Source organism: Leptodactylus fuscus, chromosome 6 (genome assembly GCF_031893055.1).
Source record: "Leptodactylus fuscus isolate aLepFus1 chromosome 6, aLepFus1.hap2, whole genome shotgun sequence".
Taxonomy (NCBI): domain Eukaryota; kingdom Metazoa; phylum Chordata; class Amphibia; order Anura; family Leptodactylidae; genus Leptodactylus; species Leptodactylus fuscus.
In genome coordinates this window covers 126707776-126729814 of record NC_134270.1, presented here as the reverse complement: position 1 = coordinate 126729814, position 22039 = coordinate 126707776, and the positions used below count along the sequence as shown (strand labels likewise).

The window sequence follows — 22039 nt, the reverse complement described above, 5'->3', positions numbered from 1 at the left end:
GTGCTGCGTGTTCCCAGCAGAAGGAAGAAGACAGGTAAAGTATAATAGAGTGGGCGGTAGGGAGGGGGAGTAGGAAAGGGGAAATAGGGAGGAGGTGGGGGGTGGGCTGAGTGAGTAAGGAAAGGCTAACAGTGAGAGGAATATCTAGGCAGGCAGGGAGGGGGTGTTTGGGGGGGGTGCTGGAGATAGTGTGAGAGCCTACAACTACCAAAATGTATTGCAGCAGGAAGCTACACCAAGTAAACAAATGCAGAAGATGCTAGACCTTCCCAGAGAAACCCAGAAATCAGTCAAAACACTGCTAAAGTAATATAGTTGCACTTATTAACCGATTAATAGCATTAACAGACCTTTTTTTCAATAGTATAAGCAAATATAGAGAAGCTTTGTAATATTTGCGACTAGAGAAAAATACCCTGATTTCTATGGAAAGGGGAGGAGAAGGAATAGCTTGAAGAAGAGACTCATACATAGAAGTGCTACTGCAAATAAAAATACTCTTGAGCAGTTCTTTTAAGAAGTATTGAACAGTTTTGTTGTAAATATAACTTGCTGGTGAGATAGAAAACCTACTGTTAGCTACACCGGTATGTATCCTGTCTCTTATAAGCTCCTCCATCCTCCTCCTCCTCCTCTCTTTACGGGATGCATCCTGTATTCTCTCAACATGGATTAGAGTAGTGAAGTAAATGGTTTAGGGGTGAGGAGTTCAGAACATCTATTACAAAGTTTCTAAATCTTGTCTGTACTATTCATTATGGAAAAACTGAAAGGACATTTACACCTTAAAGGGGTATTCCCATCTCAAGGATCATATGCAGACTTGCTTAAGCTAACTGAAGTGTTTTACCCAATACAGTGTTTTATCTGCCTTGTGCGGTTTGACAGATACAGGTATAAATACCTCCTCAGTGTTTACAGGCCTGGGTAGGTTACAGACCTGTTAAACAGGTCAGTAAGATGACAGTCCCTACTCCGGGGGACACATATTCTCTTCTCTTCCTCTCTGCATACTGATGCATTTCTTGAGCAGCTTCTGCTATCTCTGTAAGTAAATCCAGAGATAACTGTGCCATTTACAGAAAAACTGAGCTGAAAACCAGGAAGTGGGGTGAGAGGAGACAGGAAGGTAGCTGAAATCCTGAGATGAGAAAACCCCTTTAACATATCTAAATATTCTGTCAGGAAAAGAATACATTGCAGACATTCACTTACAGGCCAGAATATTCAATAATATATTTTTCAATATTATTTTCTTTAGATACTATTATTTTCCATTGAATTTAAAGGGGTTGTCCACTTACAGACCAATTTTGAGAGGTCATATATTATTGCGTGTATACTGCAAACAATAACCGAAATCTCAATATAGGTCTAAAAATGGAAAACCCATTTAATCTTTGTATGTGTCCTGTCTATTTTTTAATAAAAGGCCTCCATATGTCACCTCATTTTAGCCATCCTCTATTACTTTCATTAGTTTTACTAACGTTTCATATTCAGTTTTATGAGGTTTATCTGCTTATAAGTGCTTATTCACAAACCAACATTCAAGATGCTGAATACCTTCCATCAAAGCGATGCTTCAAGAAGTCAAACAAAGCTTTCTGCATCATATCTGTGACCTGCAGGCATACAAAGAAATGTTGGAGAACTGTAGACTAGTGACTGCCAAACACAAGGAATAACACAACCAGAAGCATAAAATGATTAGGATAACCACACGAGTGCTTAGATATGAGAGAAGAAACAAGTGATAAGCTTTAGACAACTGAAAAGCCAAAAAATGTTACAGACATAGGAAAGGAAAGGAGAAAATGCAAAGCGATCCTAGCTAGCATTTAGCTTGCTGCTATGGCTTTATACCTAAGGCCGGGGCCCCACGGGCTGGAAACGCCACAATTCGGCTGCAGTGGAAATGCCGTGGGGAAAATCGCGGCATTGTACAGTACTTGCAAAGTGGATGGGATTTATGCGAATCCCATGCCTACATAGTGGAAAAAATCACAACATGGACACACTGCGATTTCCAAAACCGTTGCGGTTTTGAAAATCGCAGCATGTCAATTATATCTATGGAAACGCCGGCGGCTTTTCTATAGATAGAACTGTAACAGAAAGTCCGTGGATGAAAACTCTGTGAACTTTCTGTTGAACCGCAATGCCTTCATGCCGCGGTTGTTCCCGCAGCACTTTAGCGCGGCAGTTCCGGCCCGTGGGACCTTAGCCTAAAAGGTGGAATTACATGTGGTGTTGCAAGGTGTGAAACCTGCAGCAAGTCTATAGCAAATCTGCATCAAAATCCATGTTGCTGAAACGCAGCTTTTTTTGTTGCAGATTTTGTTGCGGTTTTTTTTTTTTTTTTTTTTGAGCCAAAGTCAGAAGTGGATTGAGTAAATCGTAGACATATAAGAACTTCCTATATATTTCCCATTTCTTTTTAAGGCTAAGGCCCCACAACAATAAAGCACTGCGGGAAAAACCATGGCAGGAATGCATCGCAGTTCTTTTCGCAGTGCTTTAAACAGAAAGTTCACAGAGTTTTCCTCCCCGGACTTTCCATTGCATTTATACCTATGGGAAAACTGCCGGCGTTTCCGTAGGTATAATTGACACGCTGCGATTTCCAAAAACAGTTTGGAAAACACAGAGTGTTTGCATGGTGGTTTTTACTGCAAAGTGTGCATGGGATTTGCTAGAATCCCATCCACTTTGCCTGTACTGTAAAACGCAGCAATTTTCCCCCCGCAGGCAAATCGCGGCCTTTCTGTCCGGTGGGGCCCTGGCCTTAGCCACTCAAAAAAACCACAGAAAATCTGCAACAAAATAAGCTGCGTTTCCACAACGTGGGGCCTAATCCTGAAAGAAGTGAAAATTTGTCAATGGTGCAAAAATGACAGTACGTGTGAATCCACTAAATGCACATCCAAGGTAGAATTGCTTGTTGGCACCTCCATGGAATGTAGGAGGTTTGTCTACTATTCCCTCCCTTACCTACACTCCTGTATGTAAATCATGTCTACATATTTCTGTGCATGAAATACTGATCAAATAAACAGCACCCCCTATATACAGCAGATTCAGTATTAGGGATTGAGGACTAGATTGTAAGAAACACAATGGCAAGAATTTAGTAATAGTTAGATAATGTTACGTTAGACAGGCAGTCTGAAACTGCACCAGATTTATCACAGTGCTTGATGCTGGATGATTAATCTGGTGCACCTACAGACTTTCTAGATGGGCGGATGCAGCAGAAATAATTGTAAAAATAAAAGCGATCACTTGTCAACTGAGCATTTCCTCAATTATTGAGTGATCCTTTGTGCATTTCATCCCCATGATGCAGAAACACAGCTTTTTTTGTTGCAGATCTTACTGCGTTTTATTTGGAGTCAAAGCCAAGAGTGGGAAATATATAGGAACTATATAGGAAGCTCCTTTACGTATATCTATTGCTCAATCCACTTTTGGATTTGGCTCAAAAAGTTGCATTTCCACAATGTGGAGTCTCAGTCTGAAGCAGGCAAACTATCGGGAAAGATCACTCATAATAATGGTAAATAATAACAACGGTAATAGGGATGTGTTAAAAGGCCTTAAAGAGGACCTTTCACCACTTTTGGGCACAGGCAGTTCTATATACTGCCAGAAAGCTGACAGTGCGCTGAATTCAGCGCACTGTCGGCTTTCCCGATCCGTGCCCGGTGTAAAGCGCTATCGGTCCCGGTACCGTAGCGCTTTACAGTCAGAAGGGCGTTTCTGACCATTAGCCAGAGACGTCCTTCTGCCTCGCGGCGCCAATCGCGCTGTACTGTGGAGCGGGGAGGAACGCCCCCTCCCTCTCCTGATAATACTCATCTATGGACGAGCTGTGTGAGCAGAGGGAGGGGGCGTTCCTCCCAGCTCCACAGCACAGCGCGATTGGCGCCACGAGGCAGAAGGACGTCTCTGGCTAATGGTCAGAAACGCCTTTCTGACCATAGAAGAGCTACGGTACCGGGCCGTAAGCTCTTCACACCGGGCACAGATCGGGAAAGCCGACAGTGCGCTGAATTCAGCGCACTGTCAGCTTTCTGGCACTATATAGAACTGCCTGTGCCCGGATATGGTGAAAGGTCCTCTTTAAGACTGGGGCAAGACGTAGAGTAGACGTCGCAATTATGCCACAGTGGAAATGCTGCAACAAAATGTGCAGCGTTTTACAGTACCTACAAAGTCGATGAGATTCTGGCTAATCCCATACACACATTGCAGAAAAAAAATCTGCAGCATGTCAATTATACCTACGGAAAGTACACAGAGGAAAACTCTGTGGACATTTTGTGAGAAGCGCTGCAGAAAAAAACACAATGCATTCCCACAGAGTTTTTTGGTTGTGTCTCCCTATGTGGGACCTTAGCTTAAAGGGGTTTTCCGGCCCCAAATGGCTTTTGTATACTGATGACCTATGCATAGGATGGAGGTTGCCAGAATAGTTGATCTTTGCAGGGTCTGGGTGACCAATCCCATGGATCATGTACTGATGACGTATATATAGATAGGTTTTCAGTAGTAAAAATCCATTTCGGGCCAGAAAACCCCTTTAAGACTAAGGCCCCACATTACCGAATCAATGGGAAATATCTAGAAAGCAAAGTATACTTCCTCCTTCTGCCCATTCCATTTCTAGCTTTAACTGACCAAAACGCAGCAATATCTGCAACAAAAAAAGTTGTGTTTCCGCAATGTGGGTCCTTAGCCTATGATTGTATTACCTAAAATTTGGACTACATTGGGCCAGAATTTAGTTCACAATTTTGGAGTAATTTGGCGTATAACAGCTATACCCTAAAACTAGGTGCCCCCATAATGTGGCAATTTCCACCAGATTTTTCCACATTTTATGCCATAGTTGAGGTGCAACCACAATAGTAAATCTGGTTCTATATTTCAAATCTAAATTTATTTGAGAATATATGGGATGACTAGGCAGATTTATAGGTATAGCAGTGTTTTACAAGGCTTTCTGCAGCATGATAACTTTCTGCAGTGTGATATCCTATTCTAAAAAAGTCACTCTGTAACATAGTGTTATTAACACATTAAATGTTAAGTTAAACTTTGCCATAAACTCCCTTAGATATTTGAAGAGAGTCTAAGGCTGAGTTTACACTGGGTTTTTTGGACCGGATTTTGACACGGAGGCTGCCTCAGAATCCGCTCTTAAAAACCGTGTGTGAACTCAGCCTAACACCACCATCCGTTCAGTGCACCTGGGGTAAAGCTGCGATTGCCAGAGCACCCATTTTACCTGCAGATCCACACATTGGGACTTGTTAATCTTTATAATAGGGCGCTGTAACCACAGGTGAAAACGGATGCTGCGGCAGGAGTGAATATGCCCAAAAAGGTCATTTACATATGGAATAAAAGTTGATTTTCTCAGGAATAAGATTACATTTTGACACAAAAAGGTCACTAACCATCCTTACAACAGTATTTTGGTGGTGGTGGACTCCTTTTTGCTTCCAGCAGGCTTTAAGCCTCATAGTTCTATGGTAAGATGCCACAACAAACATGGGATCATATCCTGAGGGTTATGGTGGTCAGAAGCAGGGATAAACACTAACAGTCAAGCAAACTTTACTAAAAAAGAAGCAAGTTATTGGTGGTTATAGAAGACCTCGAGAAGAGGCAACAACTGTAAGGGTTACAAGGGTCTGTCAATGAGGCAACTTGTATATGGTTGTTGAAAACCCACAGAGAAGCAGAGGGACACTTGGGAAGAGGCAACAACTGGTCATATGGGGACTTTGCCACCTACCCTCGCTGTAAATGCCAATACTGTGTTCCCTTCACATTCAGGCATCAGGCCTTAAATCCTTTAAGTGACTTGTCCTTAGCCTGTTGCAGGTAACAGCCTTGCATTCTCTGTCTGATGTGGCTCTCTTACAAGCTGATATCAGGCTTATGCTCTCTATCTCCTGTGGCTTTCGCATGCAGGTCCCTTTCCAGCAGTCATCTGACTCCAAGCCATAGTCAGGAGCATTGGACTTGCTCCACTATGGTCCTAAGTAAGCCTTAGGGCCAGTGCACACATATAAATATGCCTTGCACTGGCTGGCATGTCAGCACTCCTCTTCTGCTTGGTCTGATCCTTACTGGTGGAAGCCGATGATTTATATGCCCTCCCTTACATCAACAGGGGGTATGAGGACACACATCTTGGTTGACCTCATGGTATCCTCTGACCTGAAAGACTCCCTACAACTCCAGTGCACTTTTCTAGTGGGACATGCCATAAAAGTCACACTACTTGCTGACAAACCCTCATCTTCTGTTACAGCTACATAGTGGCATGCTGAACAAGGTATTGCTATTGTGATAGCAGCACTAAATGTAAGTAGTTGCTATTCATTTCCATTTGTATTGTAGTTTTGCTATAAGTTGCCAGAGCATACAAGATCCACTGGTATCAATAGATGGTTTGCTTAGATCATATACCTCATATCCTTTCAGTGAAGGCCCAACTAAGATGATTGGCCTCATGGATGGCACCACATCGTATGGCGGGATGTGCTCAGTCTGCAAAAGAAAGACCACGTCATACCCCTTCTACTGCCACGTATTGTACCTTCATGTTCCAAGTATCATGCAAATCTGCTTATCCAAATCTACTGTCCACAGACACATCACAGCATGCAGAATTCAGGGAGCATACACAACATCTAAGGTAGACATTGAGCAAATAGAGGCAATACAGGGACATATACAGTTACTTACTGACTTCTGCCTCTGTTTGGCTATTTATAAGGATTCAGGAAAGCAGTGAAGAGGGTGATGGATAGAACAGAGTGGTTAAACAATGAAGAGGTTAAAAGGTAGAAGAGTGACAAGGAGATGGAAAGGTGAATAGTCCGAAGATAAGAAAGGGAGTAAAAGATAAAGAGAAGAGAAGAAACAAACCATGCGTGTTATTGCAATATTTATATAATGTGCATATATAGAACATGCATTATACAGGGACATCATGTGAAAACGAACACACAGGTATACGGCGTATGGGTGTCATTGGTTGCTGCAGGTATACAACTGATAATTGAAGCGGATGTCTGAGAACAGTAGACCCTTTTTACTGGTATTACAAGTCAGCCTCATTCTGCAATACCAGACACAGCCTATGGACTAAGAGTGGCAATGTGTCTGGCACGGAGAGTAAGCCTCACTAAGGTGAATGGACTGAGGAACAATACCAGACACAGTCCATAGACAAGAGTGGCGCTGTTTCTAGATAAAAAATTCTTCAAATCTCAGACAATCCCTCTATGCCTAACTGAGTTTGGGGCCCACTTGAACATATTAGCCCCCTGTGCATTCTGCTGATCAGTGGGAACCTTGGGGATAGACCCCCCACAGAGCATACATTGATGGCCAGGAAAGCTCCTTTAGGCTGGGACACTATGGGATGTAAACGCCACGATTTGCCCACAGCGGAAACGCCATGGGAAAAATTGTGTCATTTTACAGTCAGGGCAAAGTGGATGAGATTTTAGTGAATCCCATGCCCACCTTGTGGTAAAAACCGTTGGTTTCCCCATAGGTATAATTGCAACAGAAAGTCCGTGGAAGAAAACTCTGCGAACTTTCTGTTTAAAGCGCTGCAGGAAGAACCGCGATGCGTTGCTTCTGCGTTTTTTTCCGCAGCGCTTTTTGACTGTGGGATGTCCTGTTGAGCTACTTAGCCTTAAGGCTGAGACCAAAGAAATGCAGCTTTTTTTATTGCAGATTTTGCAGCGGATTTTTTTTTAGCCAAAGACCATAATGGCTACAAAAGAAATAGTAGATATATAGTAAGCTCTTATACTTCTGCAACAACAAAAATGCTGCATTTCCGCAATGTGGAGCCTCAGCCACACAGTACTTACCACTTCATTGAATATTAACTAGATGAATTTTGGAAACTGTTGTGATTTATCCAGTCAGTCGTGGTTTGCACAACTCCAGAGGTGTGAAGAGATTAGAAAATTTCTCACCACATCTCTGTGCAAATCCTATGGTACTGTGACTCTTTTGAGTGCAATGCAAGTATATTGCACATTTTAAGAGGTGATTTATGCTTAGGCACAAATCCTTTGGTGTTGCGACTTTTTTGGAGCAATTTGTATCTATTGCATCTTTTAAGAGGATAAGGGGGGGGGGGGGGAGTGATTTTGCACCTAGAAAAGCGAGATTTTAAATAAGTGCAATTTGTGAATTTGACTACTTTCTCATTGTCATGCAGACCGCAACCACTTTTTAAAAGTCAAAAATATTACTAGACAGGAAAAAACATAAAAGATTTATGCATATGGGCAATAAACACAAATGAAATTAGGAGCAAATTGCATAATTTTTTATGGAAACCATTGGATGAATCCCCCTCCCCCCATTATGTTGTATATGACTATTGCAGGAAGTACGTGCCCATCTTGCATAAATTAAATCCTTCCCATAGTTGCACAATACAAGCCAGGTCCACACTCCAGTGCACCATTTTATAATGGCTGCCTTCCAATGTGCTTCAATTTACAATTTATTCCCTGTTTTTTGGCAAAGAATAGTAACTTTTCCAATGAATTTTGGCAAGGTACTTCACCCTGAACTCATTAAATCTAACTTGTCACATGGACAAACTCTTTTTAGACCAAGTCATCTTTAAGGTGTGGCAAACTATTGTAGGTGATAGTTGCAACCACTAAATGACTCACAAGACACCTCAGGCACCCCCTTAAGTAATGCCCCCGAACATAGACTTACTCATATATCAGAATAACATGATAAACTGATACATAGTTATTGAGGCTGTTAGTTCAGTTGTATTCTAAGTACCCAGCATCAATTTACATACATTTCTACATAGCACAATGCATTTCTAGACAAAAAAGAAGCCACTGCCATACTCGTAGACAGCCTCAAACCACAAGAACACAGGACACACTTCCTGTATATAAACATGCTGGAAACACAGGTTTGGTGTTATCAAATTTGTAAAATCCTGGGTTAGGGATCTCTGACCAAACTGCACACTTAGGGTAAGTTCACACGGGGTTTTTTGGTCAGGATTTTGAGGCCGTATCCGCCTCAAAATCCTGACCAAAAAGGTGGCTCCCATTGAAATCAAGAAGTGACACGCTCATTCTTCAGGCAGATTCGACTTGCGACATCCGCCTGAAGACACTCCTGCCCGACTAGGCCCATTCATTGGGCCTAATCCAGAGCGGAGTGCGGGACTGGATGCCGGTGCACTCCGCCTCAGGTTCCGGACCAAAAATCCCCATGTGAACTTACCCTCAGATAGAAAGTTGGGTTAATAGTTACAAGGCTTATGCGATTGGTTACCTTCTTAAAGAAAGGGAGATGTTTGGTAGTGGATGGGGGAGTTGTTACGCTCCCCGTGCTACTGTGGGGTGTTTGTTGGACAGGCTGAGGCTCTGTCTCCTCATACTCTAAATCAACAGCATCTATGTCATAAACTAATTGATTTTCCAGGGGACCTGAAGATGAAGAGATGGGGAGACGTGTGTAGAGGAGAATAAGAGGGGATAGAAGAGTAAGAAACATAAAGTAGATAGTGTCACAGTGTTAACATCAAACAAAAGATGATAAGAAAGGAGATGAAACTATGGAAAAAAGGAAAAAAAAGATGTAGAAACAATTATAAGAATTTCAAAATGCAGAAATGATGGGCAGCACTGTGGAGCCCTGGGTTCGAAACCATCAAAGGACAACATCCGCATGGAGCTTGTATGCTCTCCGAGTGTATGCGTGAGTTTACTCCCAAACTCAAAAGACATACTGATAGGGAATTTACACTGTGAACCCTATATGGGACAGTAACCAACAATGTCTGTAAGGCGCTGTGGAATATGTGGACACTATATAAGTAAACAAAATAAAGGGGGGTTAGAATGTCATCTAATCCTGATTCAGGTTTTAGGTCCATTTTGAATACATGTAGGTTCTTTGTATAGTTCCCACTCAGATTTACGCTGACATCTAACACCATGTCTCCATAAAACACCTTGATAGTCTTTTGATTCATTAAATAGTAACACTCTCTGATTCTAGATCATATTTACTCTCAAGAATATACAAAAATGACTTGAGAAATGTATATTGTGCGTATAAATAAAAATCTACCAAGCAGAGTGAGTGTCAGTGGTTCTGCTTTGTTGGTATAGTTTTCTAGAGAGGAAACAAGAGAACATACAGTAGCTCTTACCTGTTGCTGGAGGGGTTGGTCTACGGGTACCACCGCCCACATCACCTAGACTGTTTGAATTCCCAATGGATTTACTGCAAGATAAAATTATGAAATAAGTGACATATACAAAAATATGAAATATTTCAAATACCTAAGTGTAGTCCAACCAGCTCCTACCACAGTAGCCAATATTTGGAGAATTCATTCAGTTTGGTATTCTAATCAAATCCTTCACTGGCAGAAGATGTGCCAGAATTATTATTGAGCGAAAACTGAGATCTCTGCCAGCCGGGCACTGGCATAGGTTTCAGTTATATCTTGCACCACTTTTCTGGCACAAGTTATAGTAAATCCGTCTGACTGAAATGTCCCTAACCCAGCGCCACTCGATTCTGCCTCATCGCAACCCCTTTTTTGGTGTTGAGTGTGGTGAAAAAATTGCCAATGACAAAAAATATCATAATGGTCATGTGCCAAAAAATCTTCCACTTTTACACCAGAAAGCTGGTATGCTTAGTTAATAAATTCCACCCCATAACATATATTTCCTAGCACAGGCACACAGCTTTCACCTAGTACTCAGCCGGCTCTGTCGCATCTTCTGTTCCTGTAGCATTCTCATATGTTCCAACTTGACGGGAGAGGGGATGAAACCAACTTCACAGCCCTCCCTCACAGCTCGGCCGATCCACCAGTCGTTATTGTATTTCTGGAAATGGTAACAGATAGAAAGACAGGTTAATGGAAGTCCTTATGGTTTGTATGGACAGCTAGTGTCTTACTAGGGAGTGCTAAGAGAATGTGCCCCCTTTGTTACTTGGAGACAAGCTCAGTAAATTATGACATATGAAAGATTCATTATGAAATGCAGTAATAACATTAATGTGCACCAATATTGCCCTGTTATTTGTGTCAGGCTGTATGTGGACCAGCATTATGTATAATAGGGTAGTGGGAAGTGTATTCCAGGTGATTTGCTATAGTGGGTGCCTACATGTCAGGGCTTGGGCGATATGACTCCTGATTTATGATAGTAATGTCATAGGACCCTAATTGTTTATGCACTTATATCACATATAAAGCCCAAGTCACTAAACTGTCTTCCTGAAATGAACCCAATAAGGTGTTTGAGTTTCTTTGCGCCTCAATTTACGTGAATGGATCATTGCTACAGGATGCTAGGATGCATTATAGACATCGGCAGATTAGAGCATAATTCAAAGAGTAGCCTTGTGTAGGTTAATACTATAGTCAGAGAGAACATATGCTGTTCATGGATTGTCAATAGAGAAAGGAATAAAAATCAGGTGTTATACCCTGTATACACTCCATGAACGTCATGGTTCGGATGTGTCTGTAACAAGAGCTGATCTCAATAGATATAATATGAATATATAGCTGTATTTCTCAGTATTACCAGTGAAGAATGGCAGCCAATACATCCTCATGTTCCCCTATATGTTCCTATCATACCTCCTTGATGTGAAGGAAATCTTTGGGATCAAAATTGATGGACATCCCCTGCACTGGAGCGTCATCTCCAGGAGCCGGGTTATATCCTACATTCGTCCGTACCGCAAACGCCACAGGCTTAGTCTGTGAATAGACATAATTGATCAATACAACAGCAATCCACAAAAGATATAGTATGTTTACCCATGAACCCTTCTTTTTTTAGTTTTACCTTTGCTTTTTCCAGTTGTGCTAGAGCATGGCGTTCTGCCTCCTTTCGTAAAGCCTCTCTGTCTTCTTCAAGGGATACATCGGAGTCAGATGGACGACTTGTATAGGACTCTGCTGACCCCTGGATGAAGAGATTGAGCCTTGTAAGATCATGGGGGCAGAAATATGTTAAATATCCAACACTTAGGAAGGTTTATTTGCTATTTTAAGATTAATAATCTACCTCTAAATAGTCAGATATCAGGAGAATGAGAGAAAGTGGACTGAACACTACAGGGGGTGAACATATTGGAATGGCATATAAGAGAGCAGGACAGATACTCACCTCATGATCAAAGCTGTATACATACATGTCTGCCTGAATCTACGTGCTGCTTTCAGTCTATGATAGCTGTACTAACCAAACACTAGCTCCCTGTCAATTACAAGAGGCCATATGTGCCCTGGTAAGGGTATAGCCACGCACTCAGACTCCCAAAATCAGAAATAGGTTCTTTGTAAATGAGAACGTTCTAGAGAGGCTTAAACATTTACACAAAGAAACATGTAGTTACACAAACACTTCCTATCGCCTATCCTAAATTGCTCTTCCGACTGCCGGTCCCACCCCCAGTGAGGTCAGAGTGGCAGTGACAGACTTCTCCATGGAGAGTTAAGGACAGGTGGCCAGCAGCTTTGGAAGCCAGAGACACAGCCCAGGACAGTAAAGAAGCTGACACAATGATTGATAAAAACATGTGTCCGCTTCCAAAGCCCAGTGACTTCCACTACTATTCAATTTACTATACTGTAACACCCACCTCGTTCATTACCAGACCTCAGATCCCACCTCCCAAATACCCTAACAACCACTCCCGGGAACCCTAGGAAAAACAAATCAAATCCAGATGATCTTAGATGACATATCAAAATCACATATGGACAATTCATTGTGTATATATAAATATGGTCATCCTAGGCTTTCAGTCTGTGTTCAGTATAATTGTTTCCTTGATACAATGTTACAGTCATTGCATTTGTTTTGCCCCATAGGAAGTATTTGCCCAAACAGACACATTCATTGTATCAATACTAACCATCAACTATCGGTAAGCATAGCTCCGCCATCAACAACTTAAAGGGGCTCTATCAATGGGAAAAGTCATTTTAACTAAGCACATACTTGCATAGGCTTTAGAAAGGCTACTCCACACCTACCTTTTGCATGTAAATCGCCTCAGTAGTTTTTGAACGATTCCATTTTTTTAAAAAATTCATATGCTAATTAGCCTCCATCGTGCAGCGGGAAGTGTCTGTAAGCACCCTCTGCTATTCTTTATGTGTGTGAGGGCACAGAGGCTGCTGATGATGACGCATCTCCTTGCTCTACACACATAGAAAATAGCAGACGGTGCTCACAGACACTTCCGGAGTGCATGGTGGAGGCTAATTAGCATATGAATAAAAACAGGCTCATTCAAAAACTACTGAGGGGATTAACATACAAGAGGTAGGTGTGGAATAGCCTTTCTAAAGGCTATGCAAGTACGTGCTTAGTTAAAAATTACTTTTCCCAATGATAGAGCCCCTTTAAGAGGTAGCCTCCAGCTAGTTCTCCTGCACATATGTGTTCTCAATAGGGAGTGATGAATAAGCCAGGATACATTTGGTAGTGTCTTATCTTTAGCAAGAACAAAGGATTGGGAATGCTGAAATCTGGAGTTGGGGTACCTCTATTAGATGCACATTAAATGGTCAATGGTCCTACCAAAATCAAGTTCTCCCTCTGTTCATCTATTGAGTAAGGGTACTTTTAAGTTAATATTAGACAAATGCCATAATATCCCATTGACCTTAGAAGTTGTCACTGGCAAATTATTGTGTGCTCCAGTAGTCAGGAGAGACATGACACAGCTTCTTCCTTGTTGGCAATTCAAACAGGCAAAGCTGGAGTGTAAAACATGAGGATGAGCAAACCCTAGGAAAATGCAGCAGACTGAGCCTCTGATATCGTCAAAATAAGAATAGTTAGGGTCAGATGGTGTGGCTAAGCTACAATAACTAAATTCAACCAGAGGCGTAACATCAAGCTCCTGGGCCCCAAAGCAAAATCTGTACCAAGCCCCTCCCCCCCAACTATAACATATTGTTCATAGAACTGATCTCCTCATATTGCCGAGAAACACGTTATGGGCCCCAAGTGTTTCTAAGCCTGGGTGCGACTGCATCCTCTGCACCTACTCAAACAACCATTATCATGAAACTCAGCCATCACCATTATTGCAGATGCCCATAATAAAATGTGATGTGTGTGTGTGTGTGATGACAACAAGTATAAGAATCTACAAAACTGAAGCCATTTCTTCAATGTATAGACTCATGCACATTGATAAATAATATACAAGTTCAAGACCTATAAAGGTTTATTGTACCATTCTGTATTTCAGTATTGCTATCTGAAGCTTTTCTATTGCTCCACTGAATGTCATATTATGGAGGTATTTTGCCCAAGCAGCTCTATACCCCTAACACAATGCCATACGAAGGCTCCCTATGGCGGTACATAGTCATATGTGGCAAAGCCTGACTGCAATGATAGATGCTACACAAGACCCCAAGAAAAACTCATTAGTGTCCATAAGCCACGATTTTCTATATAAAATCTCTCCATATGGCAGGCCTTATATAACAACTTAAAAGCTAGTTCTGATTGTACCAGGATATGTGAGATACCGGACACATTGTTTCAGTACACACTGACAGAAGAAAGAGCTCCTACAGCGTCCACTGATCAATGTGTCTGTATGAGGAGACATCTATAATAAAGTGCTATCAGCATTGTTCTTCACGACAGCACATCGGCTGCCCTTATAAAAAAAATGAGCAACCAAAGCTTCAAAAATAAAAGGACAAAAGGCCCATAAACAGACATAGGGCTAACTGGATTTAACCTATACCTGCACAATCCGCGCTCTGATTCAAGGCCTAATGCCTTACCCCCAATGACGTCACATGGTACTGTATATAATGTCATATGCTCCTGTTATATAATGACATCACATTCCTCTGTATACAGTGATGTCATATGCTGCTGTATATTATAACATCACATATTGCTGTTTACAAACAAGCCACTGGATATAACAATGTCACAGGTTGTATCTACTAACATCACACATTGCTGTATATGATTATATAAAAAAGTGCGGCAACCCAAATTTTTTAGTTTAAAAAAAACAAAAAAAAACCCACAACAACAGAATTCTGATGGACGTATTTTAGTCATTGAGGTCCCTGAAACTCTGATTGTGTCCGTCAATTGCTGGCGGAAGTAAAATCCCGGATATGAACATAGCGTAACATCGCAAGCATATTTTGGCCAGAATTCCCTATTATACCTTACGTTATGTTCACATTAGTGTTGGCCTTTATGTTGTTCTGGTTCACCAGAGGACAGGTGGACCTCTGAAATAACGGTTTTGCATGAAATCTAGTGGACCCCATTGACTGTAATGTCCATTAGCTATCCGTCATTTTACAACTGAAACTGAAAGAGAGGAAGTCCTTTGTCCTTTTTCACTGCCAATTTCAGAGGGACAATGTGACGGAGTCCAATGCAGATGTGACCTAAGCCTTAGTAACAGGAGTCTGTCACCTCTAGACATATCTGTTCCCAATGTAATGAATATTCTGGATCTTCTTTTTTATAACTCTACATTGTGCCTTTCCTCTGTTATTGATCCTGGAGATGTATGAATAAATTGACAACTAGGTCTTAAAGGGGCTCTATCAACAAAATTATGCTGTATGAGCCCCACTTTAAAAAGACTATTCAGGCACCTCTAATGTTATTTTAAAACTCCCCCCCCCCCCCCGTTTTAAAATAAAACCATAAAAACATATATACACATACAGTCCTATGAAAAAGTTTGGGCACCCCTATTAATCTTAATCATTTTTTGTTCTAAATATTTTGGTGTTTGCAACAGCCATTTCAGTTTGATATATCTAATAACTGATGGACACAGTAATATTTCAGGATTGAAATGAGGTTTATTGTACTAACAGAAAATGTGCAATATGCATTAAACCAAAATTTGACCGGTGCAAAAGTATGGGCACCCTTATCATTTTATTGATTTGAATTCCCCTAACTACTTTTTACTGACTTACTGAAGCACAAAATTGGTTTTGTAACCTCAGTGAGCTTTGAACTTCATAGCCAGGTGTATCCAATCATGAGAAAAGGTATTTAAGGTGGCCAATTGCAAGTTGATCTCCTATTTGAATCTCCTCTGAAGAGTGGCATCATGGGCTACTCAAAACAACTCTCAAATGATCTGAAAACAAAGATTGTTCAACATAGTTGTTCAGGGGAAGGATACAAAAAGTTGTCTCAGAGATTTAACCTGTCAGTTTCCACTGTGAGGAACATAGTAAGGAAATGGAAGACCACAGGGACAGTTCTTGTTAAGCCCAGAAGTGGCAGGCCAAGAAAAATATCAGAAAGGCAGAGAAGAAGAATGGTGAGAACAGTCAAGGACAATCCACAGACCACCTCCAAAGAGCTGCAGCATCATCTTGCTGCAGATGGTGTCACTGTGCATCGGTCAACTATACAGCGCACTTTGCACAAATAGAAGCTGTATGGGAGAGTGATGAGAAAGAAGCCGTTTCTGCACGTACGCCACAAATAGAGTTGCCTGAGGTATGAAAAAGCACATTTGGACAAGGCAGCTTCATTTTGGAAACAAAAATTGAGTTGTTTGGTTATAAAAAAAGGCGTTATGCATGGCGTCCAAAAAGAAACAGCATTCCAAGAAAAACACATGCTACCCACTGTAAAATTTGGTGGAGGTTCCATCATGCTTTGGGGCTGTGTGGCCAATGCCGGCATCGGGAATCTTGTTAAAGTTGAGAGTCGCATGGATTCCACTCAGTATCAGCAGATTCTTGAGAATAATGTTCAAGAATCAGTGACGAAGTTGAAGTTATGCCGGGGATGGATATTTCAGCAAGACAATGATCCAAAACACCGCTCCAAATCCTCAGGCATTCATGCAGAGGAACAATTACAATGTTCTGGAATGGCCATCCCAGTCCCCAGACCTGAATATCATTGAACATCTGTGGGATGATTTGAAGCGGGCTGTCCATGCTCGGCGACCATCTAACTTAACTGAACTTGAATTGTTTGTCCAAAATACCTTTATCCAGGATCCAGGAACTGATTAAAAGCTACAGGAAGCGACTAGAGGCTGTTATCTTTGCAAAAGGAGGATCTACTAAATATTAATGTCACTTTTCTGTTGAGGTGCCCATACTTTTGCACCGGTCAAATTTTGGTTTAATGCATATTGCACATTTTCTGTTAGTACAATAAATCTCATTTAAATCCTGAAATATTACTGTGTCCATCAGTTATTAGATATATCAAACTGAAATGGCTGTTATAAACACCAAAATATTTAGAACTAAAAATGATTAAGATTAATAGGGGTGCCCAAACTTTTTCATAGGACTGTATATGTAAATTATACTTATTGTGCACGGTGGGCAGTGATCCACGGTCCGACATCATCTTCTGGCACGCCTTCCTCTTCTTTCTTCTTCTTTCGGCGATGCCCTCCGGCCCTGGCTCTTCCACGCCTTCATCTTCTTTTCTCCTGGAAAAGTACGCTCGCATAGTTCTAAGGGTTACTTAGAACTACAAGAACTACAACAAAAATAGCGCTGGCGCATGCGCAGTAGCGCTCTGGAGGGAGCGGTACTGCGCACGCGGGGGATTTGAACACAACCCACTGGAAGAACAGAAGATCAAAGCGGGGAAGAGCCAGGACCGGAGGATATCGCTGTTAGAAGAAAGAAGAGGAAGGCGTGACAGCAAGATGAAGTCTGACAGTGCAGGACCGCCCAGCGTGCACGGGTAAGTATCATTTGAATAATTGTTTTTAGGGTATTATTTTAAAATGGAGGGGGGGGGTGTTAAAATAAGATTAGCGGTGCCTGAATAGCCTTTTTACAGCCTATATAGGCATATGTGGGGCTCATATAGCAAAATTTTGCTGATAGAGCCCCTTTAAAATAATTGTCTTTGCCACTCATGCAGACAAGCAAGTCAGTGGGGAAGATAGGTAAATATAGGTTTATTTGTTACTTTCATGAATTCCTTGCACTTGGAGGTTTTCTGGTAACTTGGTCAATGGAGAGGAAGTCAAACATTTAGTAATTACTGGTTTTCTATTGATTTCATGGTTGTCGCTTACAATTCTGATAGTTTCACTGGTCTAGACAGCACCTGTCTGGCATGTTACATAACAGCTGCTTAACCCTTCCTGTCCTGCATTGTTACCACACTATTACAGCATAGTGATAATATGGGGATAGGAGCTAGTAATGTATTATACATCCAACACCCTGCTCCGTCACCCCTTCAGAGACAAAGAGGGCACTAAGGGGGGGGGGGGGGGGGGACAAAAATGGCCATCTGATAGAAACTGTCACATAACAATTTGGTTTACTCTGCAGGCAGTGTAGTATAGACTAAGAGGAGCAAATTGATATACAGTATATTGCTATGGGCAATGATTCATTATAACTCTCATTCTAAGCTTAGTAGCCAGTCCTACTCTCACACACTCAGACAGGGATGGTTGTCAATCACTGACAGGACCACCCACTGGACTCCTAAGCTCAGAATGAGCTGAGAATGAAACAATAAAATAAAAGTATAAAACTATATATCAATCTGCTCAGCTCCTTCTGCGCTATACCAAGCTGCCTGCAGGTTACTGTATATAGCATATTCATAGTGGCAGGTTCTCTTTAAGGCTAAGGCCTCACATTGCGGAAACGCAGCTTTTTTGTGTTTTTTTTAGCCAAATCCAGGAATGAATTGAGCAAAAGGCAGAAGTATAAGTATTTTATACATATCTCCCATTTCTCTTGGCCATTCTTACTCTAAGGGTATAAAAGGAGTTTTTAGTACTGTAATACTAAAGGTCTTTCAAGCAAATGGGACTGATTTGCAATACCTGGCGAAGGTATAACTGTATATATGGTGCTTTGCCAGTATAAACAATGAAAGCCTTTTTAGGGTACTTCACACATAGAAATTTGCCCCGGACTTGGGGATGGATTCAGACCCCGAATCTACCTCCCATTGTTTTCACACAGATACACAGATCACAGCAGGACATGAAAAAAAATAAGCACCTTGCTCGATCTTGCCGCGGATTCCGCAACGGATTCATCCAGGTCTAATCAGCATAGGAAAGCCAGAATGCCGAAACAGGGGCTTCTGCATTTTGTTGTGGCAATCCTGTGGTCAAATACAGAGGCGGAAAATGAAGAGGAATTTCCACTGTGTGAACGTAGCTGATTGATGGATGCTGGGAGTCAGATCTTCACACATCAAATATTGGTGGCCTTCCTTAAAATAGTCCATCAATATATGTCTAGGAAATCACTTTTAAACTCTAAAAGATACACGTATTGCTTAGTTTAGAGAATATTATGGGACCATTCTGTATACTTCCATATGTTGGGCTAACTTGACGCCAGAGCGTGCGCAGTAGCTCTCCGGTGCCATTTTTGTGTAGTGAATTTAGGATCATCGCTAAAGAAGGAAGATGTCTCACGGAGAAGAAACCAGAGAAGGGCGTCAACGATGGATGACATGGAGGAGTGCACGAAATGCCCACCGTGCATGATAAGTATACGTTTTTTAGTAGTGATTAGCGGGGCCAGAATATGTGTCTATCGCATATTGCTGAAATTAGGTGATAGAGCCCCTTTAAGCCATCCACTTTCCCAACAAGCCACACCCCTTTCCACTTAGCCCCACCCCCTTTCCAGATAATAAGCCCCAATTCTGATTCATTTTGCTTTGTAAATCTACAGAAATGTGTGTATATCAAATCATACAAGTACAGTATGGGTTCGTAGCAGATGAGTACCACATATGGATCTATAGTATGGCCATTTACTTGTCTTGAACAATAAAAGCAAGATTTCAGGGAATGGCTATGGGCCACCACATTCACTAAATATTTTCAGGAGATTCCAAAAAAAAATGTCTTCCGCCACTGTAGCTAGTTTGCTTCATGTACAAAGGTCAATTGTGCCACAAGAAAAAAAAAATGCCAAAAATATGTCACTTTTTGTGACCGGCCTGCCACTTTGTAGAAAAATGGGCGGAGATTAAAGTAGGCGTGGATGCCTTGGACTGACAGATTTACTATGCCGCAAGCCAGAAAATTGGTATGAGTTATACCTGATTTCTATGGCAGTCAGGCACATGGGGCTATCAAGATAGACCAAGATTATTAAAGAGGTTTTCCGATCCCAAATATAGTCTCCATTCTTATTACCTATCCATAGTCAACAGTATGTGATCCATGGGGGGGGTCTGACTGCCTGACCTGGCACAGACTGACTGCAAATACCAGAAGCTGCAGAATCCTATGGGTAGATCATGAAAAATCCATTTGGGGCCAGAAAACCTCTTTAGGCTGGGGGTCCACATTGCAAAAACACAGCGATTTGGCCGCAGTGGAAATGTACCTGCAAAGTGGATGGCTAATCCTGGCTAATCCCATCCACACATTGTAGTAATATATAAGCAGTGGAAAGGCTGTGATTTCATAAACTGTTGCGTTTTTGTAAATTGTAGCACATCAATTATACCAAGGAAATGCTGGAGTTTTCTATATAGGTATAATAGGGACAAAAAAATCCGCAGGGCAAAACTCAGTGTACTTTCTGTGAAAAAACGATGCGCAAAAAACAGCGATATGTTTCCACCACTGTTATTTTATTCAGTGCTTTTTGGCAGTGGCATGTTATGTGGGGCTTTAGCCTCAAGAGGAAATACGTGTATTAATAAGTTCCCCCTAATGTGTCATGTGTACATGCCATGATCAGCCCTGTTTACAAGCTTTACATTGATGAGCTGCAGATTTTAGGTTTCATTCGCCTTTAAGAAGTCTGTTCCTTCTGGTCGATGAGTGGGTGAGATCACGAATGTCTTCCAGAAGCTCATCAGTCATTAATAAACAATATTCCTGGTGGAAAATGTGACACTAATAAGGGAAGTTGGCGCTTTACGGGACCACTAAACCTACAAGCTGGCTTACATGAAAGAGCCACTACTGATGAATAGAAATACAAGATCAGAACCAGAGTTATTTGTTTTCTTTTATAGCCCAAGATATTCTGGAACATTAAGGGGTTAAACATAAAATGTTGGAATCTGATAATAACCAATATTTCATTATTCAGTATTTTGTCCCATGATAGGCCATCAGTGTTTGATAGCTGCGGCATTGCTGCCTATAGCGTAATAAGGTGGCAGCGGCGCTCCTACAATGCCGAGTTACCATTATTGTTTATAGTAACTTGCATGTCTATGTCCAAACTGCAGTATCAGACACAGTCACTCACACAGATGAGCAGCTTGTGCTTATGTTCCAGAGGACCACTTTAAGTGGAGCTAGATTTAGATTAAATATATGGGCTCTTGAAACATACATGCCTTACTTTTCTTATTTCCATGTCTTTTTTACTTTGTTTTAAGGCTAAGGCCCCAAGTAGTGAGCTACAGCCAAAAAACACTGCAGAAAAGACAATGCTGCAGCGTTTTTCACAGAAAGCTCGCAGAGGGAAACTGCCCCCATTTCTCTCTATATTATAAAAATGATTTCTTGTCTGTCTGTCTGTCTGTTCTCTATGCGCGACCAAACGACTGGACCAATCGTCACCAAATTTAGCACACAGATACTTCAGGTGTCCGGGAAGGTTTAAGACGAGAATCCAACTCACTCAGACATACCGTTCCGGAGATACAGCTTTCCCAACACCCTGACCCCCCATTAGCCAAAACAAACCTGCAAGTCTTTCACTCATATTCCAACTGCAATACACATGCTCACTCCACATGTACGATCCAACACTGATATACAAACTGAGACACACACATCAGAGGATTAGATACACAGATCAGCACACAATATCAGATGTCAGAGGATTAGATACGCACGTCTGCACACAGTTCCACATGCCAGAGGATTAAATATGCGCGTCTGCACACAGTTCCACAAGCCGAAGGATTAGATACGCACATCTGCACACAATTCCATATGCCAGAGGAAT

The 22039-nt window shown here is 41.6% G+C and overlaps 1 protein-coding gene across 2 annotated transcripts in view; it reads right to left on the bottom strand.

Moving 5' to 3' along the window:
• The window catches only part of CACNB1 (calcium voltage-gated channel auxiliary subunit beta 1), a 64168-nt gene that overhangs the window by 15205 nt on the left and 26924 nt on the right, over nucleotides 1-22039 (bottom strand). For both annotated transcript variants that reach the window (XM_075278300.1, XM_075278301.1), the window contains 7 exons: nucleotides 11910-12029; nucleotides 11699-11821; nucleotides 10798-10934; nucleotides 10244-10317; nucleotides 9361-9515; nucleotides 6487-6567; nucleotides 1567-1625 (listed from right to left, as the gene is read on the bottom strand). In XM_075278300.1, coding sequence (XP_075134401.1) covers nucleotides 1567-1625; nucleotides 6487-6567; nucleotides 9361-9515; nucleotides 10244-10317; nucleotides 10798-10934; nucleotides 11699-11821; nucleotides 11910-12029 — 749 coding nt within the window. The remainder of the gene's footprint in view (nucleotides 1-1566; nucleotides 1626-6486; nucleotides 6568-9360; nucleotides 9516-10243; nucleotides 10318-10797; nucleotides 10935-11698; nucleotides 11822-11909; nucleotides 12030-22039) is intronic.